The sequence below is a fragment of the Amblyomma americanum genome, chromosome 2 (assembly GCF_052857255.1).
Source record: "Amblyomma americanum isolate KBUSLIRL-KWMA chromosome 2, ASM5285725v1, whole genome shotgun sequence".
NCBI lineage: Eukaryota > Metazoa > Arthropoda > Arachnida > Ixodida > Ixodidae > Amblyomma > Amblyomma americanum.
Window position 1 is genome coordinate 164,815,145 of NC_135498.1, and position 27,280 is coordinate 164,842,424.

The 27,280-nt window shown below is 46.0% G+C and overlaps 2 protein-coding genes across 6 annotated transcripts; one reads left to right on the plus strand and one right to left on the minus strand.

Annotated features, from left to right (window-relative positions):
• Positions 1 to 458: 458 nt before the first annotated feature.
• LOC144121948 (amine sulfotransferase-like) lies at positions 459 to 26,994 on the plus strand. Of its 5 annotated transcripts, XM_077655415.1 has the most exons (5): positions 463 to 568; positions 17,973 to 18,413; positions 19,160 to 19,591; positions 22,858 to 23,293; positions 26,259 to 26,994. In XM_077655415.1, the coding sequence occupies exons 2-5, from the start codon at positions 18,018 to 18,020 to the stop codon at positions 26,264 to 26,266; spliced, it is 1,272 nt and encodes a 423-aa protein (XP_077511541.1). In that variant the 5' UTR covers positions 463 to 568; positions 17,973 to 18,017; the 3' UTR covers positions 26,267 to 26,994. The 5 variants fall into 5 exon arrangements, with proteins under 5 accessions (XP_077511542.1, XP_077511545.1, XP_077511541.1 ...); XM_077655416.1 differs by lacking the exons at positions 17,973 to 18,413; positions 19,160 to 19,591 and having other exon boundaries at positions 459 to 568; XM_077655419.1 differs by lacking the exons at positions 22,858 to 23,293; positions 26,259 to 26,994 and having other exon boundaries at positions 462 to 568; positions 19,160 to 20,057.
• LOC144119235 (uncharacterized) lies at positions 8,106 to 10,262 on the minus strand. Its single transcript, XM_077651905.1, has one exon. It carries the CDS (start codon positions 9,962 to 9,964, stop codon positions 8,468 to 8,470), a length of 1,497 nt encoding a protein of 498 aa, XP_077508031.1. The 5' UTR covers positions 9,965 to 10,262; the 3' UTR covers positions 8,106 to 8,467.
• Positions 26,995 to 27,280: the final 286 nt, after the last annotated feature.

Here is a 27,280-nt window from a genome sequence, read left to right on the forward strand (position 1 = left end):
CTAAAAAATCAATTGTACATTCCAAGTGTGAAGCTTGAGTATCGGTCGAAATCTTAACACAACTGTCCTTGTGAATGCGCTTTTGGTCGGGCATTACAGTAAAAGCGAGGAATACATTAAATATTATCTAACCTGCGCAGGAGCATGCACTGCTTTCGGCACAACGAAATATCTTGTACAGATAAAGACATTCTATTTATTTTGAAACTAACGTCTACGCTCAGGGAAAAAAATGTGCCACGGCCAATCAAATGACACAACGGGGTCATGGAGCAGCATCCACGAAGACGGCAGCGAGCGCTTTGAACGCCGCGAGTAGGGTGTGGGAGTAACGCTTTTATTTATTCTTATCTGCCTCTTGGGGCCTGTGTCGTATCCTGCTGAAATGTTCTCTTTTTTTTTTTTTTTTGCCCGCAGCAAGCAAGCGTGGCGCGCCTATCGCTTTCTTTCCTTTCTTTTTGCTCACTGTTTTGTCATCAGCGCTTCCGCCCCTCTCCTATCGCCGCCCTTTCTACTGGGCAATCGTGGAGAGGCGACGACGCTTCGCAGGGCGCATCTTCGGCGTGCGGTGAGTGCTTCGTAGGTGCCAGCCACGACGTGGTAGGGGCAGGCCTGTATTTGGCGAAGTTACGGGGATTGGTCGGTATCATGTGATGGCTGTACTACGTACACAGTATTCGAACCTCTGTTTAATCGCGGATTCTTCAGTGAAACTGGCCACCCAGACTAGTTCTGCGCCCGATCGTCTGGTTTCACCATTCGTTTTGCACGCTCCCCTTGCGGAACAAGTGCTGCACACAAGGACAAAAAAATATCTTTCTTTTGTCGTTACTTAGGGGGAGAATGCGCAACTCTACAAGGCCGACATGGACCGTGAGCCTTGTCACGTCGTTGCTCCGCCGGACGAAACCTCGCTCGGTGCGGCGAAAGAAACAGCCGCTCAGTCCATGCACTCAATGCGAGTGGGCGACTAGCGCCGCCTAGCGCCGCGCGGCGTACTTCACATCAATAGTGGAGCCGCGCGTGTACGACAGACACCGAAAAGCATAGAGTTTCTTACTATTAACTAGATGGAAAGCTGGCAGCACTGCACCTGAACCTCCACGGGCGCGCAAAGCATCATAGGGTGATGAGCTACTTGGTGCGGGACAGTCGTTTTTTTTTTTTTTTCAGTAACACAGAGTGGCTTTACTGAGATGTCCCGTTCCGTCCACAGCGCGCACGACTTTGGCGCAAATGTAGTGCGCAAAAACCATAGCAGGGAAAACGCAGCAGCACCCGACGCCAATAAAAGGTTTTGGTTTCCGAAGTACCATTAAAAACCTCTTGAAGTGTTGAGGCGACAATTTTTTTGTTTCAGAAAGATAGTTCTTTTTAAAAGTGCGCCTGTTAGGCACGGAATATTGGCTTTCGTGGTCTGCAATGCTTGGCCAATAGGAGAGCAAGCGTTTGCTTATTTTGAGCAATTTTTTTTTTATTTATTTACAATACCCCTAAGGGCCCTCGTGCGAGGGTATTACATAGGGGGGGGGGGGGGGGGGGGGGGCGATACAAGCATAAAAATATGGCACAGGCATTAGAAACAAAATACACGTAATAATTAATTAAAAACTAGTAATGTACACAAATAACAACAACAAACAACGCAGAAGAAAATACTCAGTAAATGCACATAATACAACAAAAATACCAAATCTGTTAGTCCATGGTTTGTTTTAACGAATGCTGAAACGATTGTGGGTTAACCTCAGTAGCTATGTGTGATGGCAAGTTATTCCAATCTATTATAGTGCGAGGAATGAATGATTTCGAGTAGAGCAATGAACGGCATGTGACGCGTTTTATTTTGTTAACGTGGTCGCGGCGAGGAAAGACTGCAGGGTGTGGCAAAAAGAAGTCGTCGTGGAGGGTGGGATGGTGATACAGTTTGTGAAGCAAGGTTAGGCGAGCGAAATGGCGTCGACATGATAGCGGTGCCAACTCGGCACGTTGTTTTAATGCTGTGACACTGGTGAAGCGTGAATAATCTGAAAAGATGAAGCGAACAGCACGGTTTTGCAGGGATTCAAGGTTGTTTATGATGTAAGCTTGATGAGGGTCCCATATGGCAGACGCATACTCAACTTTCGGGCGGATTAGCGTGATGTAAGCAAGTTTTTTTAAGTGTGAAGGCGCGTGTTTGAGAATACGCCTAAGAAGGCCGAGTGCGCGATTTGCTGATGCTAAGATTGTGTTAATATGGTAATGCCAAGTTAGGTCAGACTGAAAGTGAACTCCTAGGTACTTGTAAGTTGTTGTAAGTTCAACTTTATCGTTATTGAGGAAGTATGTTGTAGCAATTCGAGTGGAACGGTTAGTAAACGACATTAACTTTGTTTTAGATGCATTTAGAGACATTAGCCAGGAAGAACACCAAGCCGTTACAGCGTCAAGATCAGTTTGAAGTGATTGGCGGTCGGTTTCATTAGTAATATTACGATATATTACACAATCATCCGCGAATAACCTAATTTGAGACGATACACACTTGGGTAGATCGTTAATAAAAATTAAAAAGAGCAGAGGGCCAAGTACACTTCCCTGGGGGACTCCAGATGTTACGGGGACAGAAGACGAGTTAAAGCCGTTGACAGAGGTGAATTGTTTTCTGTTATCGAGGGATTGTTTTATCCATGAAATAACGCTGGGATGGAGATTTAAGTTTGTCAATTTGGTTAGGAGCCTGTGATGGGGAACGCGATCAAAAGCTTTAGAATAGTCTAAAAATACTGCGTCAACCTGTAAGCCAGCGTCTACTGCGGAAAATATGTCGTTAGTAAATCCAGTGAGTTGTGTGTCGCATGAATAACCCCTGCGAAAACCGTGCTGGTATTTGAAAATGATATCGTGCTTCTCTAGATAATTAATTACTTGAGTATGAATTATGTGTTCCAGGAGTTTACAGATGTTGCTGGTTAATGAGATAGGGCGATAGTTAAGTGGAATGGTGCGGTCTCCGGATTTGAAAATGGGTATTACTTTCGCTGTACGCCAGTCGTCAGGAATTGTACCAGATGATAATGATTGTGAAAAAAGTGATGTCAATACTTGATAGAGGTTTAGAGAGGCATTCTTTAGTATTTTGTTATTAAATCCAAGGTGATCAGAGCTAGTAGTAACTTTGAGGTTATTCAAAAGGGCTAGAATTCCTGATTCGTTAATGATAATTTCTGGCATGGAAGTGACGGAAGATGACTGTAACATGGGCGAGGAAGTGGTATCTTCATGGGTGAACACTGAGACGAATGCGTCGTTAAGAAGCTGTGCACACTCAGTTTCAGTTACAGGATCACCGTCAGGATTAGTTAGTACGATTTCGGGGTGGGAACTCGGATTGATGACGCGCCAAAATCTATGACAGTTATTCGTTAACATGGTGGACAGGTCGTGACTGAAGAAATGATGACGAGTTGTATTAAGCAGTGACTGATATTCATGATCGCAATGCCTGTACTTTGTCCATGATGATGGAAGACCTGTTTTGACTGCTTGGCGGTACAAGCGTTTTTTCTTATTATTAAGACGACGAAGGCGATTTGTGAACCATGGTGCATTTTTATGATATCTGATGGTGATGACCGGCACAAACTTGTCAACAAGATTAGTTAATGTGTCTTTAAGTGATTTCCAATTTGTTTCGACAGAGCGAGATGAACAGTGAGCTAGGAAGTCCTCCGAAAATGATTGCAGTGCAGAGTTAATCCCATCGAAATTAGCGCGGTTGTAGCAGTGAATTCGCTTAGTGGATGTTTTCTTTCTACCAAATGGACGAGTGATGTACCCGGTGATGATTTCATGATCGGATAGCATTTACATGCTTTTCTGCTCATTTGTTACGATTTATAGACAGGATATTGAATGATAGGACATTCTTCATTATCGAACAGCGTTCGTTTTTTCATTATTTTTTGGCCAAAAGTTGTATTTCTGCAGGCGGCAGCTCTCCGCCCCATAATGCTTAGAGCGCTCATGGTGGCTGAGGTGGTCTCGAGGAAGCTCCATGCAAACTCCCATAGGCGGTGCGCCAGCTTTCCTTCTAGTTAACATATAGTAAGAAACTCTTATGCCAAAGGGAGATAGGGATGATGTCGAATGAAAATGCAGAGAATACAGCCGGCGTAGAAACAGCGCTGGCATTCCACTCTTCATTGGGCAATAGGTTTTGGGAGAGAAAGGCAGAAATAGAAGGGTGTATAAAATATAAAAATGAAGGGAATGGAAAATACATGCCGCCATTGAAGTGTATGTACAAAAAAGGAGAATTCGCAAAAGATTTAGAGTTGATGAATAAGTACAATGTCCTGTGGGTGGCCAGAGAAAAACTCCACTGCTTAGGAAATACGCATTAAGGGGTACGCAAAAAAAGTTTTAACGTTTATCAATATGTCCAGTGTCGTCCAAATAAGCAAACAAAATTTTCAAGGCACGGCTTTGCGGCCTTGGGCACAGCTAGGGACTTAAAACGTAGCTCATGGTTACTGGCACTTGTGCGAGAGTCTCCATTTGACGCTCGTAATATGCTGGTTCGTCTGCGTAAGCTGACCATTCATAGATAATGTGCTGCGCAGTTTAAACTGAACCACAGTTGTCGCTTGATCTAAGTGCTATCAGAAGCGGTTTGCAAGCGCGGCATTCAGTCGAAGACGATGATAGACTCCAGGCGGCGTGGAACTCATTGCGGGAGCCTAGATTTTAACTTTGCGCAAGTGCAAATTGTAGAAACCGAAATGATGAAATGCATAATAATGTGATAGCAAGCTCCAGAGCCGACCCCTTACCTCAAAGACGTATATATATTTGCCATTCCGGACATGCCAGATTCTGTGAAGGAAATTGTACTGAAGTTTCGATGCTGGTGACCTTTGCGAGCCGCTTCGTATAACTGAGTATAACTTTTGAGCACGCGATTAGCTACACCGGTAATCTGCGTTATGTGATGCGACAAGTTAAGATCCCTGTTTAAATGAACACCTAGGTATTTATATTCTGTCACAGCAGTAATTTCTAAGCTGGAGGTCAAGTATATTGAAGATGAGTGGCAGTGACGTCGATAAAAGGAGTAGAGATGAATTCTTCACTTTTAAATACGTTAATGCATTGTTACTCGAAGTTGTTACGCATTCAGTGCCAAATTGCAGGAGTTGAACGTTACTATACTGTTAGCTATTGGGTGGTAAATAGCGCAGTCATCAGCAAACATGCGCACATTAGAATATATGTTAGCTGGTAAGTCATTTGTATATTTAAGGAATAGAAGGGGCCCCAGGACGGTTCCTTTGGGTACCCCAGATACAGCAGAGGTATGAGATGTACATTTATTAGCCAATACAAACTGCTGCCGGTTAGTACGCAACTACTGCTGAAACGAAAAAATAGCATTTCAGGATCAAGCCTGTCAATTATTAGAGCAAACACCTTCCATCAGCAGCCTAAATGAAGGAAGTAACAAAGAGGCCAAGAATAAGGCACTGCAATTCAGTGGGAACAGTTGCCTACCTAGGTATACACTCACATTGTTCGAACCCTTTCTTATATACTGGTGATATAAAGCCTTTCAATTATGGATAGTGGGGAGTTTCATTTCATTTCATTTCATTTTAATACCTTAAAGACCCACTGGGGGTATTACATAAGGGGTGGGTACATACAGTCAAATGAACAAGTGTTATGTTGAAAAATGGTTGGTAACAGCTTCGGCGAATGTGGATGGGCATGAGATGGTAGCGATGTCATTGGAGAGGTCGTTCCAGTCTACAGAAACACGGTGAAAAAAAGAAGCGGCACAGGTAACAGTACGGGCACGGGGGCGAAACACTTGGAAAGGATGACGAATGTGGTGGGATATGCCGGCTGGCGGGGCAATGTAGGGAGCGCAGCGCAGCGAACTATGGAAAAATTTATGGTATAGGCAGAGGCTAGAAATACGACGACGAAGTGAAAGGGGCGCTAAACTGGATTCCGCTTTTAAAGATGTTACACCGATATCGTACGAATAGGAGGAATGAATGAATCTGGCTGCTCTGTTTTGAAGTGACTCGAGCGCATTGATAAGGTAAACTTGATGAGGGTTCCAAACTGGCGATGCGTAATCTAACTTTGACCTGACAAGCGTTTTATATGCTTGTAATTTTACCTGTTGTGGGGCGTGGCGAAGATGACGTCGTAAGAATCCGAGAGTTTTATTAGCCGAGGAAATGACGTTAGTAACGTGTGTAGCCCATGATAAGTTGTTACACAGTGTGACGCCTAGGTATTTGTATGATGAAACGGACTGCAGGTGAACGTTAGCGACTACATATGGGAAATCAAGCGGGTTACGGCGGCGGCGGAAGGACAAACGTTTACATTTATGGGGGTTCAGTTCCATTAGCCAACGGTCGCACCATTCCTGTATGCGGTTTAGGTCATCTTGTAGGTATGTTGGGTCGGAGGCGTTAGTAACTGTGCGATAAACGACGCAGTCGTCCGCAAACATGCGAATATTAGAGCACACATTGGCCGGTAAGTCATTAATATAAATTAGGAATAGAAGCGGGCCTAGTACAGAACCTTGAGGGACGCCTGATGTTACTGGTAGCGGATTGGAATTTTGATTGTTAACAACGACAAACTGTGAGCGATTAGTCAGGAATTCTTCTATCCATTTTACTATGTCGGGGGGCAAGTTCAAACAGGAAAGTTTTAGGATTAAGCGTTTATGAGGTACCTTGTCAAATGCTTTTGCAAAATCCAGGAAAATGGCGTCGGTCTGTAGGTTAGAATCGAGATTAGCATGTAAATCATGAATGAATAGGGCTAGCTGCGTTTCACAAGAAAAACCTTTCCGAAAACCGTGTTGAGACGAATGGAAAAAATTGTTCGAGTCGAGGAAGTTTATAATATGAGTATAGATGACGTGTTCCATTAGTTTGCAGGGCACACTAGTAAGGGAAATGGGTCGGTAATTTAACGGCGAATCTTTGTTACCTGATTTGTAGACTGGAACGACCTTTCCAGTTTTCCAATCGTCCGGTAGTTGTCCTGTTGAGAGTGACTGGGTAAAAAGTAAGCATAAGAACTCGGCACAAATATCATTAGTGTTCTTTAGAAGTTTCGAGTTAATATTGTCTACACCAGATGAAGATGAGATTTTCATGTTTCTAATTAAGGACGCAATACCCAGTGAGGAAAATGCGACTACCGGCATAGCATGCTCAAAGAGTAAATTAGATGTATGAAGTTGCGTATCGGTTTCATTAGTAAAGACGGATGAGAACGCTGCGTTGAATAAAGTAGCGCACTCAGAGTCGGTCATAGCCATGCCTGATTCGTCTTTGAGGGTAATCGTGTGTTCATGATGAGGGTTAACGGCTTGCCAGAACTTCCTGGGATTATCACTGAGCATATTAGGAAGGTCTTGATGAAAAAAGTTGTGCTTGGCGTTATGGATAGCAGATTGATACGATTTTTCCGCAGCGCGGTACTTCGCCCATGCGCTTTGCGCTCCATGGGCTCTTGCTGAGCGGAACAGGCGTTTCTTTTTATTTTCCAACCTTTTAAGACTTTTAGTAAACCATGGTTTGTGTGGATTAGCGTGGAAAGTTATTTGGGGAATGAATTCATTGACTAGGGCATCAAGTTTATTCTTAAATGCTAGCCAGTTCTCATGAATACTTCGTGAATGAAAACTTGAGGAAAAACTTACGAAAAACGTTGTCAGTTCGGCATTCATTATATCATAATTACCTTTGTTGTAAAGGCGGATTGTTTTATTGTATTTTGGGCGCCTAATTGCTTTAAGGTCGATGTTGACATGCATAGTTTTGTGATCACTGATCTCAAGGAGGTACGTAATGGGCTGAACGCTATCTGGGCAATTAGTCAGTAATAGGTCTAAAATGTTCGCACAGTTTTGTGTTACGCGCGTAGGTTTGGATATTACTTGAGTAAGGTTAAAATTGTAGCAGAAATCTAGAAATTCCCTTGCTTCGCCATTATTAGTTGTCGGTGCGGGCTGGTGCTGCCAATCAATATTAGGAAAATTAAAGTCGCCAAAGAGGAAGATGTGTGCGTTAGCCCTATAACAGACACCGAGTAAAATCGTGTGTGGTACAGCGTGGCAGTGGAGCCATAAGATTTCCAGGTCGGACGAGTCGTCAATTATCGACATTGATAACTGCTGGCTCACCGCTATCAGTACTCCCCCTCCTCGTGAGTCCTGGCGGTCTTTCCGAAAGACTTGGAAGTCTGGCAAGTCAGTTAGTACTTCGCTATCTGCGATGGCACTGTTCAACCAGGTTTCGGTTAGTATCAGTAGATTGCTGCTAGATGACAAGACAATATTGGAAATAAGTTCGCGCTTGGAAAGGAAACTACGTATGTTGGTGAACACAGCGGACAGGGGAATATTTTTGGGGCGGGTTTTTAGTTGTTTGCGAAGAGATGATTGCTAATCTGATTGTGGTGTAGCAATTGTTATTTCTTTCACAGTTTGCGAGATCTCATCAAAAATGTAGCGCCTGGGACCGATATGCAAGGTTTTGTAGCGTAGGGCAAATTTGTCGGAATTAGCTTTAGCAAAGGTGACTAGCTGCTTGCGGGCGCTACGAACTCTGTGGGAGAAGTCTTCGCCGACACTGAATTTCGTTCCTTTAAATTTGCGGCCGTTAGAGAGTATTGTGTCTTTTATTTTGTACGAATTAAATTTGACTATTATTGGTCGAGAGCGGTTGGGTTCATGGCGGCCGAGTCGGTGGGCACGTTCTACTTCCTCAGGATGAATGGTTAAGCTCAAGTGTTGAGCGCAGTGACGAATGACCTCTCCCTCAGAGTCCGCAAACGTTTCGGAGGGGTTAGAATCCGGAATTCCATAAAATATGAGGTTGTTACGGCGAGATCTATTTTCACTATCGTCAATGCGGGTCTCAAGGGTTTCAATCTGACGAGATAGCCGAGTATTTTCAGATTTTATAATTTCTAACTCAGATTTTATGGCTGTCATGGCTTCCAAATGTGTCTCAAGATCGGTCATGCGCTTACTTAAACCAGCTATAGCACCGTCAGTGGATATAAGCTGGTTTTTGAGACCTTGCACTTCGGAGATTAGTTGAGTTTGACCGGCGGATAACTTTTTTAATTCTGCGAATACAGCCTCGAGATTGTTAGGTCCTGGGTTAGTTTCAATATCGCCTGCCAAGATCAGCAAGCAGCGAACAACATGAGCGCATTCAAGCACAAGAAAAATGCAGCATTGCGGGCTCGGCAGCTGCACTAGGAAATAATTGCTACTTCTTTTAGCATACAAGGAATGCGGATAACTAACCTGCATGATGTAGACAAACGGATTAGTGGTGTGCACGCTTGCACAGCCACCGAGCCCACAAAGCGGCGAAGGCGGTCGATCGCTGCTTATATATCCCGTGGCTGATGTTGCTGGTGATGAGGCTTTCCAGGATGGGCCGGGTAAATGGTATCCAGGGGGAGGCGCTGCCGGGCATGATGAAGTGATGACGTCGGGTTGGGGCCATGCGAAGATGCGATCGTCACTGCAGTAAACTGCAGTGGATGACGTGCTTGCTGGGGGAAGGGCCAACAACGCCGGAAGCAGGGCATTAGCGACGAAGGCGAACACCTGCATGATGTAGACAAACGGATTAGTGGTGTGCACGCTTGCACAGCCACCGAGCCCACAAAGCGGCGAAGGCGGTCGATCGCTGCTTATATATCCCGTGGCTGATGTTGCTGGTGATGAGGCTTTCCAGGATGGGCCGGGTAAATGGTATCCAGGGGGAGGCGCTGCCGGGCATGATGAAGTGATGACGTCGGGTTGGGGCCATGCGAAGATGCGATCGTCACTGCAGTAAACTGCAGTGGATGACGTGCTTGCTGGGGGAAGGGCCAACAACGCCGGAAGCAGGGCATTAGCGACGAAGGCGAACACCTGCATGATGTAGACAAACGGATTAGTGGTGTGCACGCTTGCACAGCCACCGAGCCCACAAAGCGGCGAAGGCGGTCGATCGCTGCTTATATATCCCGTGGCTGATGTTGCTGGTGATGAGGCTTTCCAGGATGGGCCGGGTAAATGGTATCCAGGGGGAGGCGCTGCCGGGCATGATGAAGTGATGACGTCGGGTTGGGGCCATGCGAAGATGCGATCGTCACTGCAGTAAACTGCAGTGGATGACGTGCTTGCTGGGGGAAGGGCCAACAACGCCGGAAGCAGGGCATTAGCGACGAAGGCGAACACCTGCATGATGTAGACAAACGGATTAGTGGTGTGCACGCTTGCACAGCCACCGATAAAGCAGTTTTTAAGGAATTTTGGCTTCATGAATATGCAATCAATAGCTAGGTATACGGGTGTCCCAGCTAACTTGTGCCAAGGGTTTAAAAATAAACAATTAGACACAGGCGAGGGAAACCAGTTGTATATATTGGTGACAGCCATCTTGCGTACCACAGGGAATTTTTTCTCACTTAACAGATTTATTAAGTTTATTTATCTAAATTAATAAATATTGACTTTCGACAACAAATTGAATACGAAGAGTTGTCGAGCACCTTCAGAATCCCCCATTCCATCACTTATGATAAGGAAACCCTCACGTGTTTCTTTTTTTTTCCGCTGCGAAGAATGCCGGCGAAATACAAAAATAAAACACGTGACTAACGTAATCGCGCCCCACGATCGTGCTGCTCTCAAGCGTGGTTTGAGCAAACTAAATCAGCTGCAGCCTTGACGGCTCCGCAGCAGCGGCAGACCGATTTGTTGGCGGTGCACGGTTTCATGACCTCGTCAGGCAGTTGGCACATACGCGTGACAGTGCAAGTTGCACCGAGCGCGCCGCGCTTTTGCGATAACGCCATAACCCCTATCTCACAAGTTACTGAAATCTCGAGTTTGCTTTGTCACCGAGAAGCAAAAGAGAAATACAACGCATCTTTTTTTTTTTTGTCGTGAGGTGTTCACGGCAGTGTTGTCGCCATCTAAAGAGGATTTTGAACGCTGGACGGTTTTCTTCCTTTCTTCTTTCACTTCCTCCTTTATCCCTTCCCTTACGGCGCGGTTCAGGTGTCCGCCGATATGTGAGACAGATACAGATACTGCGCCATTTCCTTTCCCCGAAAACCAAAAACCAACCGCTGGACGCAGCTGTCTAGCAAAGTTTTTCAGGTTCTGTTCTGATGCCAGTCACATGTGAGATGGAAGCTGAGTTCCAGCGTTGCAGACATGCGGTTTACGAATGAAGCGGGAGCAGACATGGTTCTGGCTCTAGGAGCATCTCATGAGAACAGAAGGCGCGCTGCAGACTTTATGCAACAATGGCACCCAGGCAGACGGCCAAATCCAATAACGATCCTGCGTACCTTCCAGGCCCCGTTTCTCCAGAGCAGCCGTCTTTGGTGAGGATGTCGAGACGAATATTTTATCGCCATTCGCTTTGGATCCCCAGGCAAGCGTCCGCAGCGAGCCAAGATGCCGGAGTCTCCATGTCATCAGTTTGGCGGATGCTGAACCGCCTGCATCCGTGCCATGCAGTTCAGTTGCATCAAACTCTGGCGCCACGAGACTTCCAAAGCAGCACAGATATTGCTAATTGGATTCTGATAGAGATGCAAGACAACCCGGATTTTTTGACCACAGTGATATGGAGTGACGAGGTGAGGTTTTCGCGAAATGAGCAGGTAAACCTGTACATTGCTCACTACTGGAGTGAGTCAAATCCCCACTGGGTTTCACAGACGCGGCACCAGTACCAATGGTGGCTCAGTGTCATCTGCGGAATTTTCGACGATAGTTTGCTGGGGCCTGTTTGTTTTTTTACCAGACGTTGACAACAGAGCGCTACGTCAGTGACATTCTCAAAGGACCCGTTGATGACTTCCATTCGAATTTACCGCTCGCCAGGGCCACAGTTGCGTGGTTTCAGCACGATGGCGCCCCTGCGCACAGCAGCGACAAGGCTCGGACCTGGCTCGACGCAGCGTTTCCACAGAAATGGACAGGATGACTAGGTCACCGGATATGACACCTCTGGACTATTTTTTTGGGAGGTTACATCAAGGACAAGGTGTACAGCGCGCCAACTTCAACACCGCAAGACCTGAAAGATAAGGGAAGTCTGCTTGAATATGCCTGAGGCGGTTTTAAGAAATGCAAGACCTCATGCGGAAAGATGCCAGAGCTGTATCGTTGCGCACTTGTTATAACTGGTAACAAACCTAAATGAAATGGGTTTAGGGCAGCCGCGGGCCACGACTTTTATCGCCGCGTAGCCATGCCATATACCGCCAGTATCTGTTTTTTATAAGTGCCAAATAAAGTTCATCCCATATGTATGTTCTACCCTCCGAGCTTGATAGTCTGTATCGCGACTGCAAAGCGCGGCGCGCTCGCTGCAACTTGCACCGTCACGCGTGTCAACTGGCTTAACCGTGCACCGCCAACATATCGACACCCGCCGACGCTGCGGGGCCGTCGAGTGAAGGCTACAGCTGACTTAGTTTGCTCAAACCGCGCTTGGGGCGCGAATGCGTTAGTCACGTGGTTTATTTTTTTATTTCGCGGTATTTCTTTGCAGCTGGAAAAAAAAAAGACACACGAGGGTTTCCTTATAAATTATGGAATGGGGGTTTCTGAATGTGCTCGATCGACAACAGTTCAAATGCAATTTGTGGTCGAAAGTCAATATTTGTTAATCTAGATAATTGAACTTAATCATACTATTAATTAATTGCGAAACAAAAATTGCCTGTGGTGCGCAAGATGGCTGTCACCAATATGCAACTGGTTTCACTCGCCTGTCTCTAATAATTTATTTTTTAACCCTTGGCTGAAGTTAGCTGGGACACCTGGTATACCAACACATTTAGCTGCAAACTTCTATGTTTCATTACTGCACGAGCAACAGAAAAAAAAGTTCGGACCACTGTTTGAAGTAGATGATTCGAATCGACTTGTTCATGTCTAGAACATTCTTCTTTGCACTGCGCCAATTTTTAAACACTATTAGCCATTGTTCCACAAACGTTGCCTAAATTCTCAGTCAAAAGTGTACGAAGGAAAGGACAGAGTGACTGTCTAGCTTCTGGGTGGCCTCACTCCACGGCCCCTTTGCAGAAAGCTGAAAGCCTTCTCTGTCTGACAACTCCCTGAGAATCAAGAGTTACGCTTTTTAGATCGGAAGCTGATGTTCTGTAGCAACCATGTTTGCTATATGTACTCCTCCCGTGCCAACAAAGATTTATTTATTGAGCTACGACTGAGCACACTACCAGGTAGTGAAAATAGCTATTGCTTCTCTTTGTTTGCAACCTGCTCTTCAGAAATCGTGCCCTCATAAAATGCAGGCTAGACTAAACAGTGAGGTTTGTAGGCCAAACTGGCCGCCGCATTCATGACCGACTTCTGGAGCATGCAGAAATATAGCAAACAACGACAACAACTCGAACCTTATGCTGCATTTGTCTTCCTGTGTCAGTACGTGCAGGGCACGATTTGAAAGCACCAATTAAGAGTCTGGGCAGGAGCGTCAGTGTAAAGGCTCGGCTTCTTCTAGAGGCCCTCCATATCAAAAAGCTATCTGATCGCTGCGCGAGCGACACTTCTTCGCAGATTTATAATGCTGAATGCGTTTTCATCGATTCCTTTTTTTTTTGCCAAATCAAACCACGGTTGCGTGGTTTTTTGTGTCCGTACTGCCGCCGTCGTTGCGCATGCTCACACTTTGCTTCATATTCTCTGCTTTCCGCCTCAGTAAAACAGCGGTAGTAGCGCTTGTTAATCGTCAGATGTGTCTTTCATTGTCCTTTGCCTCTTTTCCTGCGCTAATTTCTTTGCAATATGCCTCACTTGATTGTACAATGAGGGCGAAACAAGTCAGACGCTCCTTTTTAAAGCACCCTTATTGTGTACGATTCATCGCGCAGCCTAAGCTACGCAGTTGCAATGAGGAAACCGCTGCTGGCGGTACCTCTGAGAGAGGTTACATCAAGGACAAGGTGTACAGCGCGCCAACTTCAACACCGCAAGACCTGAAAGATAAGGGAAGTCTGTTTGAATATGCCTGAGGCGCTTTTAAGAAATGCAAGGCCTCATGCGGAAAGATACCAGAGCTGTATCGTTGCGCACTTGTTACAAGCACTTTTTATAACTGGTAACAAACCACATATTGCGCTGTCAGTAGACGGCTTAATGTCACCCTCATTATTGGGGACAATTATTTTATTATGCGATCGCATAGAACCAAACAAAGTTGGAGCGAAAACCCGGCGACTGCCGTCGTCACACCTGGCAGGTGGCGACACCTGCCAACCGTTCTTCTCCCTCCCCTTCTCGTTTTTCCCCATGCAGGAGAGAAGAGAGAGTCGATGGACTACGAATGACTCAGCTCATTGGAAAATGGCTAAGATTGACGCAGCAAAAATTAATGAAACAAGCGATCAGAATCGAAATAGAAATGGCATCAAGAGTGGACTAGAATTGGAATGTAGTTCGAATTTGAATAGATTGGCGAGTGAAAAAAAAAACGCTAACGCAGTTCCTCCGCATCAATCCATTTGATGGCCCCTAAGTTTTGCCATCTTGCAGAAAAATGCATAAGAAAATACCCATGTCACGGCAAATAGGGAGGCTTGCGGGACTGGGCCCGGCAATATCGGCGAACGACAAATGCAGGCATAATAACTTCAGTGAAGAATATAAGCAATAATTATTAAAGTCGTGAGTAAACACTGAACTCAAGCAAACGAGCTCGTATAAAGTAGGTAAATCACAAAGCAAGAAAGATACTTTTAAGCTTGGGTTTGTAGTCACAGCAAAATATATTCAGGGAGTTAATTAAACATTTCGGGAACGCAGACGCATCTTCTAGCGCTACCATATTTCGTTGCACAATGGGTACACTGAAGACCGGAATTTTTCATAACGCTTAAGGATTGACATTTCTTTGTGAACCCGCGGTGCCAAAAGTGACCCAAGACGACAGTCTGAATAAAGAGTCTAAAGATCGGAGACCAAGAGATCAGGCACGTCCCCCCCCGGTTGGCTGAGGACGAATGTATGAGACAGAGTGCGGCATTTTCTTTGGGATATGATATCAATGCGAGCCGCCGCGGTGGCTCTGTGGTAGTGATGCAAGACTATCGATAGTTGTGTCACTATTGTTTGTAAAAAAAACTACCGATAGTGGTATCGATAGCAGTATCGCTAATACTATCGATAGTAGTATTGATAGTACTATCGATATTAATATGGATAGTACTGTCGATAGTAATATCTATAGTAATATCGATAGCACTATGGATAATGCTTTCGAACTGTCCCAGGTACCTTTTAATTAAAAACTGAATTGTCCCGGACGCTTTTGCGTCTCAATTTAAAGGGCTAGTCATTTTATTTAACTCTTGCAAGCCCTCACAACCCCGACAGTTATCTTTGAAATTGGTTAACTTGTACACAGCTCGGCGTGTAGAGCAAAAATGCACTAGGCTTGCACAGTGCATGTGCCATGCTATCATGAGCCACAGAAATTAATGCTCGTTCTTCTCTTTGCGTCGTCTTGTTGCATTCTGAGTCATAGTCATGCCATCGAGTGCCTTCGTTACGATGCGATACATAATTGAATATATTAATGTAGAACTCCTTCCAATGTTCTGTGATTTTTTGCTTATATTTAACTCTTTATCTAGCTGGTATATCAAGATGTCCCTCTTATTTGTTGTTCCATTGGAAATGCTTCCCAGGTTTCAGCAATGAACCACTGCTACGTTTATAACATTACCACCGACGAAATGCTTGATAAGCATCGCCATACATTTGCACACGGTAGGTATGACAGCGCATCTTCTAGACAAGTATGCTGCAGTGAGGGTGCGACAGTTCAATAAACAAAGATCGCACAGCTCAAAATCGTGCAACAGTATTTTTTCAGTTATGCATCAAGCAATGCATATATATTTCTAAAGAACAGTTTCCGTGCCATTCACATGCCGCAGCCTCGAACTCTACACATAGCGAGCCAAAAGTTCACCCCGATGCCCTTAGTCTTTAATGCCATAACTAATGGGTAAACCTAATTTGCTTTTACATGTTTTCTATCACGTTTTCATTAAATCTTTTCCCAAAAACCAATCTGAATGTATGACACCCCGTTGAACTAAATTCGTCGTTAAGATGTTACAAGGTTCTTCCTGCTTCGCACCTCATTTCTTTCGAGGTGCTCGCTTATTTGGCATTGGACGTGTAGCCGACAGCCAGACTGTAGACGAGTGATGACAGACAGACGAACGAAGAAACTGGACATTTATAACAGTTGAAAAACTACACAAACAAATATACACAGAAACAACAGGGGCTGCACACTCAGCTACCAAAGCTCCTTCCGGTGGCGTTGTCCTTGCTCCTGCCGGTCTGCCCGGAGAGCGGACAATCCCTAGCGATGTGACCCACTCGCTCCGTTTTCCCTGGTTCACATCGCGCTCCTTCGTGTGCTCGAGCGCTGTCACCGGTTGTCGCACAGCTGCACCTCTACCTTTCGCATCTTCAAATGTGTCTACCTCTCTGGCTAGCTCCTTAGGTGTGAGCCACTTCTTACCCTCACGCAGCCGTATGTACTCTAGTCCTTCGGCGCTGAGGCCAGCTTTCATGCGGTCTGCTACTACTGAAGAAACAATTTCTTCTTTTGTTTCCGCCTTTCTGGACTGGAGGTAATAGTCAAAGTATGTGCTGGAGGCGAACTGCATCCAAGCGTCGTCTTTCCTCTTGAGCGCCTTCTCAAACCGCTCCAGGTACTGTGCCGGGGTCGGCTTCAGCCCGTTCAGTACTGCGGCCTTCACCACGTCACAGCTATTGCGTTCCTCGGCTCCTAGTTCCTGCAGGAGGTATCTCACCCGTTAGGTCAACGACTCAGCGCTTGCATGATGAGGTGCACGCGACTGTCGTCTGCCACATTGTACGAAACGAACATGCTTTCTACCTCGGTGAACCATAACGGTACGTCCACATCATCGGGCAGGTTGAGACCCTTTAGAATTTTAGCGCACTGAGTGACCGGGTCTAAGCCTGATCGCACGCACCCATCGGCATCTTGACCAGCGGTGCTCTGTCTACCATTCGCCGACCTCGACTGGGAATTTTCCAGGCCAATACGCTCATCGGCCTCAATCTGTCTTCTCCAGGTTTCTTCTACCTTACTATCGACAGTCTAACTATTGATAGTCTCACTGTCGACAGTCTCACTATCAATAGTCTCACTATCGATAGCACTATCGATAGTCTGTGGATAGTAGCACTATCGATACTTTTTTTTACTCTATCGATAGCACTATCGATTTATCGATAGTACTATGGATGTTCTATCGATAGTTTTTTTTTGCAATATCGATAGCTTAAAAAAACTATCGATAATATCGATAGTAAATTTTTTGATAGTTTTGCATCACTACTCAGTGGTTATGGTGCTCGGGTACTGACCCGAAAGACGCGGGTTCGATCCCGGCTGCGGCGGTCGAATTTCGATGGAGGCGAAATTCTAGAGGCCCGTGTACCGTGCGATGTCAGTGCACGTTAAAGAACCTCAGGTGGTCGAAATTTCCGCAGCCCTTCACTGCGGCGTCCCTCATAGCCCGGGTCGCTTTAGAACGTTTAACCCCCATAAACCAAATCAAACCTATCAATGCGGCATTGCCAACATTCAGCCCAAAATTGCAAATACATCAATTCCTTGCCTCAGTACACTATACGCTATTGCATGAATGATTGTTCTTAAATAAGAATAATATTACTGTCATTATTATTGAGAGTTCTTACCTTTTTCTTTAGACTGAAAAGAGTCTCGCAGTAGCCCGAATGTAGATTTGCTCAGTGATGCTAACCTTCGTTATCGGTAGACTAACTGAAAGTATCTGCTGAGCATAACCATTTATGAGAAGTTTATTTATCCTTCGTTTAGCAACCATATTTGTAGTGGTTGTCGTGCCTGGAGGACGGCAAGACAATGGCTACAGATGGACCTAAACCCTTCTACCAGATCATCGACGGCATACGGAGGTGCCCTTTCATTACTCCGGAGTCCCTGAGACAAGGCTTGGATTTCGTCGCCCGGAAAGGCGACCTCTTGCAGGTGTCGTACCCGAGGAGTGGCACCCACTGGGTTCAGTACATCACTCAGTTAATCCTCAATGAAGGCGAACCGGTGAACACGTATGAGCAGTTCGCACAGGCTGCCGTGTTCGTCGAGTACCGAGTGGGTGCCCCAGACTACGAAGCCAACACGCCCGTGCGGACCTTCTGCACCCACCTCCCTCCGAGTAGGGAGAAGCTCAACCCGGAGGCCAAATATATCTACGTGGCCCGAAACCCCTGGGACGTCTGCGTGTCGCTCTACCACCACGTACGTCGTCATGATGATCATCGTCCGCTTAGGACTAAGTTCATCCCAGCACTTACTATCGGGGGCGAATTCTGTGAGACACGAGAAAAACGATCTGGGCCCGTATCCCAAATTGCGCCTCTTTCGAGAACGTCTTTTTTGGCGACATCTGACTGGCCGGAACACCGGAAGTGGATGCGTGCAGGCGTTTTCGAAAGCGACGCAAGTTGGGGTGTGTGTCCAGGGCGCACAGGTTCCGGGCTTGTCAACGATCATCTTATTTCCCTACCACGCTCCAAAACACTCGAGTCCTAATTTCACCTCCACAAATGTGGTCTAGAGACACCGGCTAATGACATAATTATCATCTTGAGTTGTGGCTCGCGCGTCCTGGAGATGGTTGTCTCTATCGTGGGGTGCGCGGAAACTCCAGCGGGAAATTTGGTACCAATCAATAAAAGCTCGTCTCCGAAAGGCCACGGAAGGGTTCTGGAATATTACTTAACTTCGTCATTACCGAGTAGCCTTATAATCTAGGCAGGATTTTGCATATTGGAGGCCACATTTAAGCTTCCAAAAGATAGTAGGATGATGTGTATACTATTTTTAAATGTCAAGCGCTATATTAATGCTTGTAGGTTTTCTTCACGGTTACGTTTCACACTGGCCGTATGCTGCTCACAAAAAACGCACCGCCTTACCAAGTAAAATGGCAGCACCGAAGTAATCATCCGTTTTCATTTGTCGTGATCCTCTCACTCTTGCAGATAAATGGCTTGACCACGTTTCGCTTCGGGGACGGCACGTTCGACGACTTCCTGGAGGCATTCCTGAACGGGGAACTCGGCTACGGTGACTACTTCGAGCACGTGAGGGCCGGCTACTCTCTGAAAGATGAACCCAACGTGTTCTTCGTCACGTACGAGCAATTGAAGAAGGACACGCGAGGAACTGTGCTTCGACTGGCCGGCTTCATTGGAGACCGCTATGGCAACATGCTGGAGGAAGGTGATGAAGGAAAGCGGCTACTCCAGATCCTGGAGCGCAGCAGTGCCGAAAACATGAAGAAGGTCATGACATTCAACCTGAGGGATAATACTGACCCCGTAATGCAAAAGTGGTTGAACGAACACGAACTTCCGTCAAAGCCCGGGGACAAAGAAGACCTCAAGCGGCAGGAGGTCCTCAAAGAGGCAAAGGTGGGATGTTGGAAGACCTACTTCTCGCCACACAACCTGCGGCGAATGGATGTCGTGACTAAGCAGAAGACGCGAGGGTCTGATGTCATGGAACTGTGGGCGGACATACGGCAGGAAACATTAAGTTTTTGTGAACGGTCGGATTAGACTGTTGGGCTGTGTGACGCTAAGGCTGTTTTCGCATCTGCAAAATGAGGTTTGTTTTATATCGTGGTCAGTATATACTCCGCCTCATTTGTTTTTGCCATTGGAATGGAAGCTACGAGCTCCGGACGACAGCTTGCATTAATGTGCTGTTCTTAGGCGTTCGCAAGTCACCCACACACTTCTGGCAGCTGTTGCTTCAAATGCGTGCAAGCAAATTAACTAGTGTGAAGAAAGTTTCCTGGCCTTTTGAGTGCATGCATAAAATGCTTTTTTTCTGTGCTCCTCATTAGGAGAGAATAAAAGCGCAGTCCTGGCTGCATTTTTTTTTATTTATTTGAGCCACTCACAGCGTAGTGCAGTCAAACATCACATGCAAATCTGCACTTGCATACCCAACAATTCCGGACAAAAGCAATTTTGAACAGGAAAGAGTTTATGGAAACAATTTTTTTATATATTGTAACATTTCACCATAACAATCAATATATCCCACAACTCCTGTCGACAGACTTGCTTCTTTTTCCTGTCGTCAAAAGCAGTCCCCATTGGTTTTCTATGGAAGTCTTAACTCCTCTATGCGTGCGAAGGAAAAAAATTACAAGATTTTGCTACGCATCAGAAGATTGTACAATTTTCGAAAATTCGAAATTTCTTTCAAAGAATATTGGACAAGTTTGCTTACATGAAGACATAGAGGACATAATAATGAAACCCACCTGCGAATACGAACCAAATTTACTCCGATGCCGCGAGTTCAAAGTTGCACACGCGGCTATCAATTGAGCTTTATTTTGCATGCTCACTTGGACCGCCAATTTTTGCAGTGGGCAGGCAAACACGAGAAATAACGATGTTTTTTGCCTCTGTAGTTTTCTTTGTGCTTTGAAGATCGCGAAAAAATTTATTTCATTTTTTTTTTAATTTTAGTTGCGTATAGTACAACGTCTTGGCAATGTTATGAAATGCAACCAAAAATGCAGGAGAAGAACGGTACAAGAAATGATTCATTTTCGAAATACATACAGTTTGGTCATGTGGTTAAAAATATAACAGAAATGGGTAGAATACAAATTTTTGTTTTGTTTTTATTCGATGTCATTTTTTTACCGAGGTTGTGTAGATTAGAAAATATACTACTAGATGTAGTACGCCAAAGTTCTGATTTTTTTTTCCCCTATGCACTCTGCATCAAGCTACAAAATTAATAGGGTTCAGTGCAACCCAAATATTTTTTTTCTGATAATGTTTTGGCATCAAAACAGTATGAGTTTTCCCACCCGAATGGCCCAGCGATACACCTGGCAAGCCCAAAATGGAACCAGGTTATGCAACGGCATTCAGCTTCACGCGATGAAAAGCAGCCCACTTTATTCGGGGCGAAAAGCCTCCCCCCCCCTATATTCGCTGTCACGCATTTTTTGGACGGTAAGATTTTGCTGAAGGTCAAATCAAGAAAAGAACTACCCTATGGACATGAAATGCAATCGCGCGAATCCTCGTCACCCTTATACGGTCTTCGTGCGACGCGGCAGCTTTTCATCGTCAGGACTGCAGCAGCCTGTCTGTGCAGGTGTGTGACGCAGCGCGAGTTGAAAGGAGCGCGAGGCCCTCTCCAGTATAACCGGGATTCCGGGTGCAATTTATTTTCCTCTGAGGGCGGTGCGCACGTCTTTTTTTTTTGTCTTTTTGCCGCCAGAGGAGAGGCAGCGACGGCGCTATCGGTTTTCCTCAAAGCCCGCTCGTTATCAACTCTCCCCCCCCCCCTCCCGCGCCTCTCACTATCGGCACGTGTCGAGCACCGGCGCCGCATCTGTCGAGAGCGGCTTCACGTGTGCTGTACAAGGTGAGTCAGTTGTAGCGTGCCTCTCGATGCGTTAGTCTTCCGAAGAGTCGCTGGTGTAGAGACAACTGTGGCGACTACTCAAACGTAATGCTACAGTCAGATGCAGCAGTCGGGAGCCGCTCGTGTTAGTGCCAGAATGCTGGGAGTCGCAGAAGTCCTAGCCACACGAAGCCGTGTTTGTACAAAGGTTACGGGACACGCTGAATTTTGTTCAACCGCGTTGGAATGCGGGCATAGGGGTTCTTGGATGACACAGATATGATGCACCTGCGTAATGTTCCGACGAAGGGATTGTTGTGATAGCTGGATTTAAGGTTTCTAGGCCAAGCTTCCATCGTCTAAGGCATGGAGTCAGTGCTTCTAAAATTTTTTGTTGTGTTCCTGGGACATGATTCTTGCGGTATACAAGCAACACGACGAACGCAGAGGAACGGGACATGCTCTAGACAAGCATTTCTCAATTTTGTCCTCTAATTTTTAGGACTGAAATAATAATTTATTTTAATGCTCTAAACCAGCGAGATGAATTCTCGCTCTATATGCACTCCTACCTGTTGGATGAGTGGCAATAAGCATTGTCCGAGCAAAAAAGTTCATTCAGCGCCTCGGAGTGATGTCTTCCTGCTGTCAAGTGTCTGTTCCCATGAGTGTTTTGACATATCTTCGTCACACGCCGTATGCATTCTAATGTACATTTGTATTTTACGGAATTTTCTTACCAAACACATCACTCCTGCATCCTAGATGTCGTGAGAAGTCAGAGCTTCCACACTGAGCCCCCAATCAGTCAGCTTTTCAAGAACTGTGTGACAAGAGGCGCACTCTGAGCAGCCTTCCAAGTTTGTTGCTTTGTCTAAATCAACTTTCTGCTCCCTGCGGCAAAACATCTCCCAGTTTCGGGAGACATTGTTTGTAATCTTAATTTGAATAAGCATATTGTCATGCACATCCATGTATATAAATAAATATACGCCATAAGATGTTCTTGCACGTTTCTGAAGGCGTACAATCTCGCTGTAGAGAGCACGGAGAAAACTAATTGAGAAGGAACTGTCGGACCTGCTACAGCTGCAAAATTTTTTGCATATATTCAAAGGGACACCATGATTTGGAAAATTGTATTTCAATTAACGCGGAACACCCCAACTCTGGCTCTGGTCTGACGAAGATGTAACACCAACTTACCTCTTTGTGCTTTTAATTTGCTTTGATGACAAGCTTACTCAGGCATTGCAGGCGACAACTGCTTTCTGTTATTTTGTTTCCATGTTTACAGTTAAAACATCGGTTCCCCTCACTAAGACATGGACACCAAGATGGCGGCAGACGGCCCGAAGCCCTACTATCAGATTATCGACGGCCTGCCGAGGTGTCCCTTCATGAGCCCGGAGTCTCTCAAGCGAGGCCTGCATTTCGTCGCCCGGAAAGGCGACCTCTTGCAGGTGTCGTACCCGAGGAGTGGCACCCACTGGGTCCAGTACATCACCCAGCTGATCCTGAAGGAAGGCCAACCGGTGAACACGTACGAAGAGTTCATGCAGGGAGCGCAGTTCATCGAGTACCCAGTGGGCGACACCGACTACGAATCCAGCACGCCCGTGCGGACCTTCTGCACCCACCTACCTCCGAGCAGGAAGAAGCTCAACCCGGAGGCCAAATATATCTACGTAGCCCGAAACCCCTGGGACGTCTGCGTGTCGCTCTACCACCACGTACGCGAAGCCTAATTAGTCGCTTCTCGATATCGATGATGTCATTTGAACTAACAATCAGTCAGCTATCGCTAGGGCTCTTTGCCACTGCTATCTATCTAACCCATGCATATAAACCGAGATTTTTTAAAATAGTTGAAGCCTACTCAATAGGTGTTTGCATCGTTTTGGATGTCTAGACAGGTGGTATCCACGCTGGCTGGTCTTAGTTCTAATGGAACGCAGCGTCGATCACTTGAATTGACTAAGTGTGGCAGGCTGGCTGTGTACGCCATAGCGCACTTGTGGAAAGCTTCCAGCCGACCGCGGCGGCTGCGTTTGTATGGAGGAAAAGCGCTAAGGCGCCAGTGTGCTGTGCGATGTCAGTGCACGTTAAACATCCCCAGGTGGTCAAAATTATTCCGGAGCCCTCCACTACGGCACCTCTTTCTTCCTTCTTTCACTCCCTCCTTTATCCCTTCCCTTACGGCGCGCGGTTCAGGTGTCCAACGATATATGAGACAGATACTGCGCCATTTCCTTTTCCCAAAAACCAACCAACCAAAGCTTCCAGAAATCATCTCCTGTCACGCATGGGAAAGCAAATGCAAGAGGCACGTGCCGTTCACAGATAGCATTAGTTTATGAGCATGATTGCCTACGCATTCACATCCCTCACCGTATACACTGCAGCCAGCGAACAAGTTAGTGTTAAAACTTTCATTTTGCTCAGCTTAATGCGACCGCAACTTGAAATTCATAACTTTAAGGCAAGAAGACTACTTAGAGCGCTTTTCAACGTAAGGATTGCTTAATAAGAGGGCCGCCACGCGCAGTCGTTAGCTGTCGCAGCGCAGGCACGAACTTGGACTTTTAAAATTATTTGAATATCAGTGGTCCAGGGACCTTGTGTGCTCGTTGAATGCATTTCCTGTGGAGGCACGGGGAGTTAAGTTGTACAATTTGGCTGGGTCTACTCGCGTCCGTTTCTTAATGCCATGGAGAGTGTTACGGGATCACAACAGGTCGTTCATGTTTGCTCAATAAATGTAGCGCGTGGCCGAAAAGCACAAAACGTGATGCACGTGAAGTGTTCTGACTAGCCTAAAACGCCAGGCTGGTGCACATAATCCTTCTGTCGAACATCGGCACTCTTTTAAATCTTAAAGAAAGCCATAAACTGCGTTCCGCTCTGCCGCATCTTTTATAGGCTGGCCTGGTTGTCCCTCCGGTATTATTTCCGCAGAAAAATTCAGCAAAATGTCCCTATGGAAGAGCGCCCCAGAAGCTAATAAATAGTTTTCCGTGTAGTGTTACCCGTCGACACATTGCAGGCGGAAACACTGGAGAGCGGTTCAGCGGTGGAATATAAAAAGAAACTTTGTTTAAATGCGTATACTGACATTGTTTGCTTCTCTGCACTTGATCGCAGCATGCTTCTCTAATGTACGTTCTCGTCTCAATGAAAGCAGTCGTGTGGTCGGAGAGCAAATTTAATGCAAAGAACACATCAGCACGCAGGTGGCGACCAGAGGGATTGCTTGGTTGTGATGTTCACAAGCGCTGCTTCCGGAGTCTTTGGCACTTTTCAAAGTGAAGGCCGCACTAAAGCAGCAGGACTTATTGTTCAGCGCGCCCACAAAGTCTGTTTGGCTGAGCAAGATGGATATGATGGCTAGCTTATATAGTTCTTGTACACCTTCCGCCTAGAGCAGGTCAACCAAAGCACGTCTTCCCACTGCGTTCGTAGCGATCCATTGGCATTGTTATGATCAAGTCATTCTCTTCTTTCAAGCATTACGAAGTTTTCAGCTTGCCCTATGTTTTTTGGTAGGAGTAATTCACCGTCAGATTTCCCGCTTTGTTCAGAACCATGACACGCAAAAATGCTTGTCGGCATTTCCCCTTATGGCGGACACACCTTGTTCAAATCTTCCTCGATATTCAAATTCGTGATAATGCCACAGCACAGAGACTCATATGTTTGGTTCGCTACCATACCTTCTCTTCCAGGCAGACATACGATCAATGCACCTGTTTTTGTAGTCGAGTTGTGTTTGTTCGGAACGTTTGCATCGAAACACTTTCTGAGATAGCGCGCGGTATTTCGTGGCTCGCGTGAGATCCCAGCGAGGTGTGACTGTTTGCACGTGTAGAAAAAGAAACCAAATCAGTCTTTTAAAACGCAGACCGCTTCGCCTGCAACACCTCTGCCACCATAGTTCGGAAAAAAGTGCCTAAATACAGTTAGTCATACAACTCGAATATTAGCACGTGGTTCTGTGATATAAAACACCTGACCATGGTGATAGTTTACTAAATTTCTGTCATTAGAATTACGCCGGGATCGCGGCTATGAAGAAATCCGCTTGTTGTTGCTCCTACGCAGGTATTGCTGTATAGTTTTTTTCTTTTCTTTCTGTGCGGAAGATCTTTAAGAGAGCAAAACACCTGGGTGCTCCTAGCAGCCTTGCAAATCCAGAAGCAATCCTCAAATTTGAGCCGTTTTATCGCTGGAATTTTGTGGCACGCTCATCGTGAGAAAAACAAGAAACTCCGTGGAACATTCATTCTCCGTGAACGCCGTATTGCTCGGCCGTATACGCAGCGGCGGTAGGGGGCCACGCGTTCAGCGCATGCGCACCAGCGCCTCGCTATTCCCCTATCCTCGTAACCAATAGGGTCACCCTAATCCAAATATTTATAATTCCGTAGCTCGCTAAATGCTTTAAATTGAAGTGGGGCAAGAGTCAAGCACTGAACGAGCCTTGGGTCGTTCGCGCGGCAGAAAGAAGTTGCTGGCGTAAGCAAGCCACAAGTCCCATACGTTTTCAACTTGTACGACCTTTATATTACTTTCATTTTGCTGTTTGCACTGTACGTTGAGGCGCATTTATTAAACTAGAAAGTGATAAAGCGCCAAAAGCTTCCAACATATAAAACTAACAGTGCTAGTTTCTTCAGCTGTGGTTTTCCATGCTCGCAGGTAAATAACTTGAGCATTTTCCGCTTCGGTGACGGCACGTTCGACGACTTCCTGGAGGTCTTCTTGACCGGGGAACTAGGCTACGGCGACTACTTTCAGCACGTGACAGCCGGCTACTCTCTGAAAGACGAACCCAACGTGTTCTTCATCGCGTACGAGCAACTGAAGAGAGACACACGTGGCACCGTGCTTCGGTTGGCGCGCTTCATCGGCGAGCGCTACGGCAAGATGCTGGAGGAATGCGATGACGAAGGGAAAAGGCGGTTAGACCAGCTCCTGGAGCGCGTCAGCGCCGAGAACATGAGGAAGGTCATGATCTTCGACCTGACCAGGCATCCAGATCCTCACATTCAGAAGTGGCTAAATGAAACCAACGTCTCGTCTAAGGCTGCCCACGAAGGAGATACTAAGCGGCACGAAGTCCTCAGACAGGCAAAGGTGGGGGGATGGAAAGAGTTCTTTTCGCCACATCAGCTTCGGCGTATGGAATCTACGATCCAGCAAAAGACACGTGCGTCTGGCGTAATGGAACTGTGGACGGACATACGACGGGAAACTATAAGCTTCTCTGAAATGTTAGCCTAGACTCTCGATCGTGTTACAGACCGCGTGGCTAACGCTCTCTCAGGAAGAGTTTTGTTATTCAGCAAAGCTTGTTTCGTTTTTCGATATTTGGCCTTGATGGAATATTTTTTGGTGCACCTCAAGAGACAAGAATAAACAATCGTTTTTTTTTTTTACCATGAGTCGCACCTTGTAATCGCTTGCAATTGCGCCAACTTCAATGTATACAACTATTATGTTTTAAAAGACCTCTGGCCGTAGACGCTAAAGCCGCCGAAAATGCGACTGAAACATTGCTCCGAATTCACTCGTTATTTTACTATTAAAGCACCCATCTGCAGACGGGAAAAAAGGCTATATTTCAGTTAAATAGTTTGGCCACTCCAATCGCGAAGTATATAGACTACCCGCACCACTACCGTGGTCAGTGTATACGCAGGCGCAGTATATCTAGTCGC

Excerpts from the sequence above, each read along its gene's own strand:
- LOC144119235 (XM_077651905.1), bottom strand. The coding sequence starts at position 9,964 with ATGCAGGTGTTCGCCTTCGTCGCTAATGCCCTGCTTCCGGCGTTGTTG.
- LOC144121948 (XM_077655415.1), top strand. The coding sequence starts at position 18,018 with ATGGCTACAGATGGACCTAAACCCTTCTACCAGATCATCGACGGCATA. Across the intron at positions 18,414-19,159 it reads GCGTGTCGCTCTACCACCAC|ATAAATGGCTTGACCACGTT; the intron begins GTACGTCGTCAT and ends TCACTCTTGCAG. Across the intron at positions 19,592-22,857 it reads AGGTCCTCAAAGAGGCAAAG|TTAAAACATCGGTTCCCCTC; the intron begins GTGGGATGTTGG and ends CCATGTTTACAG.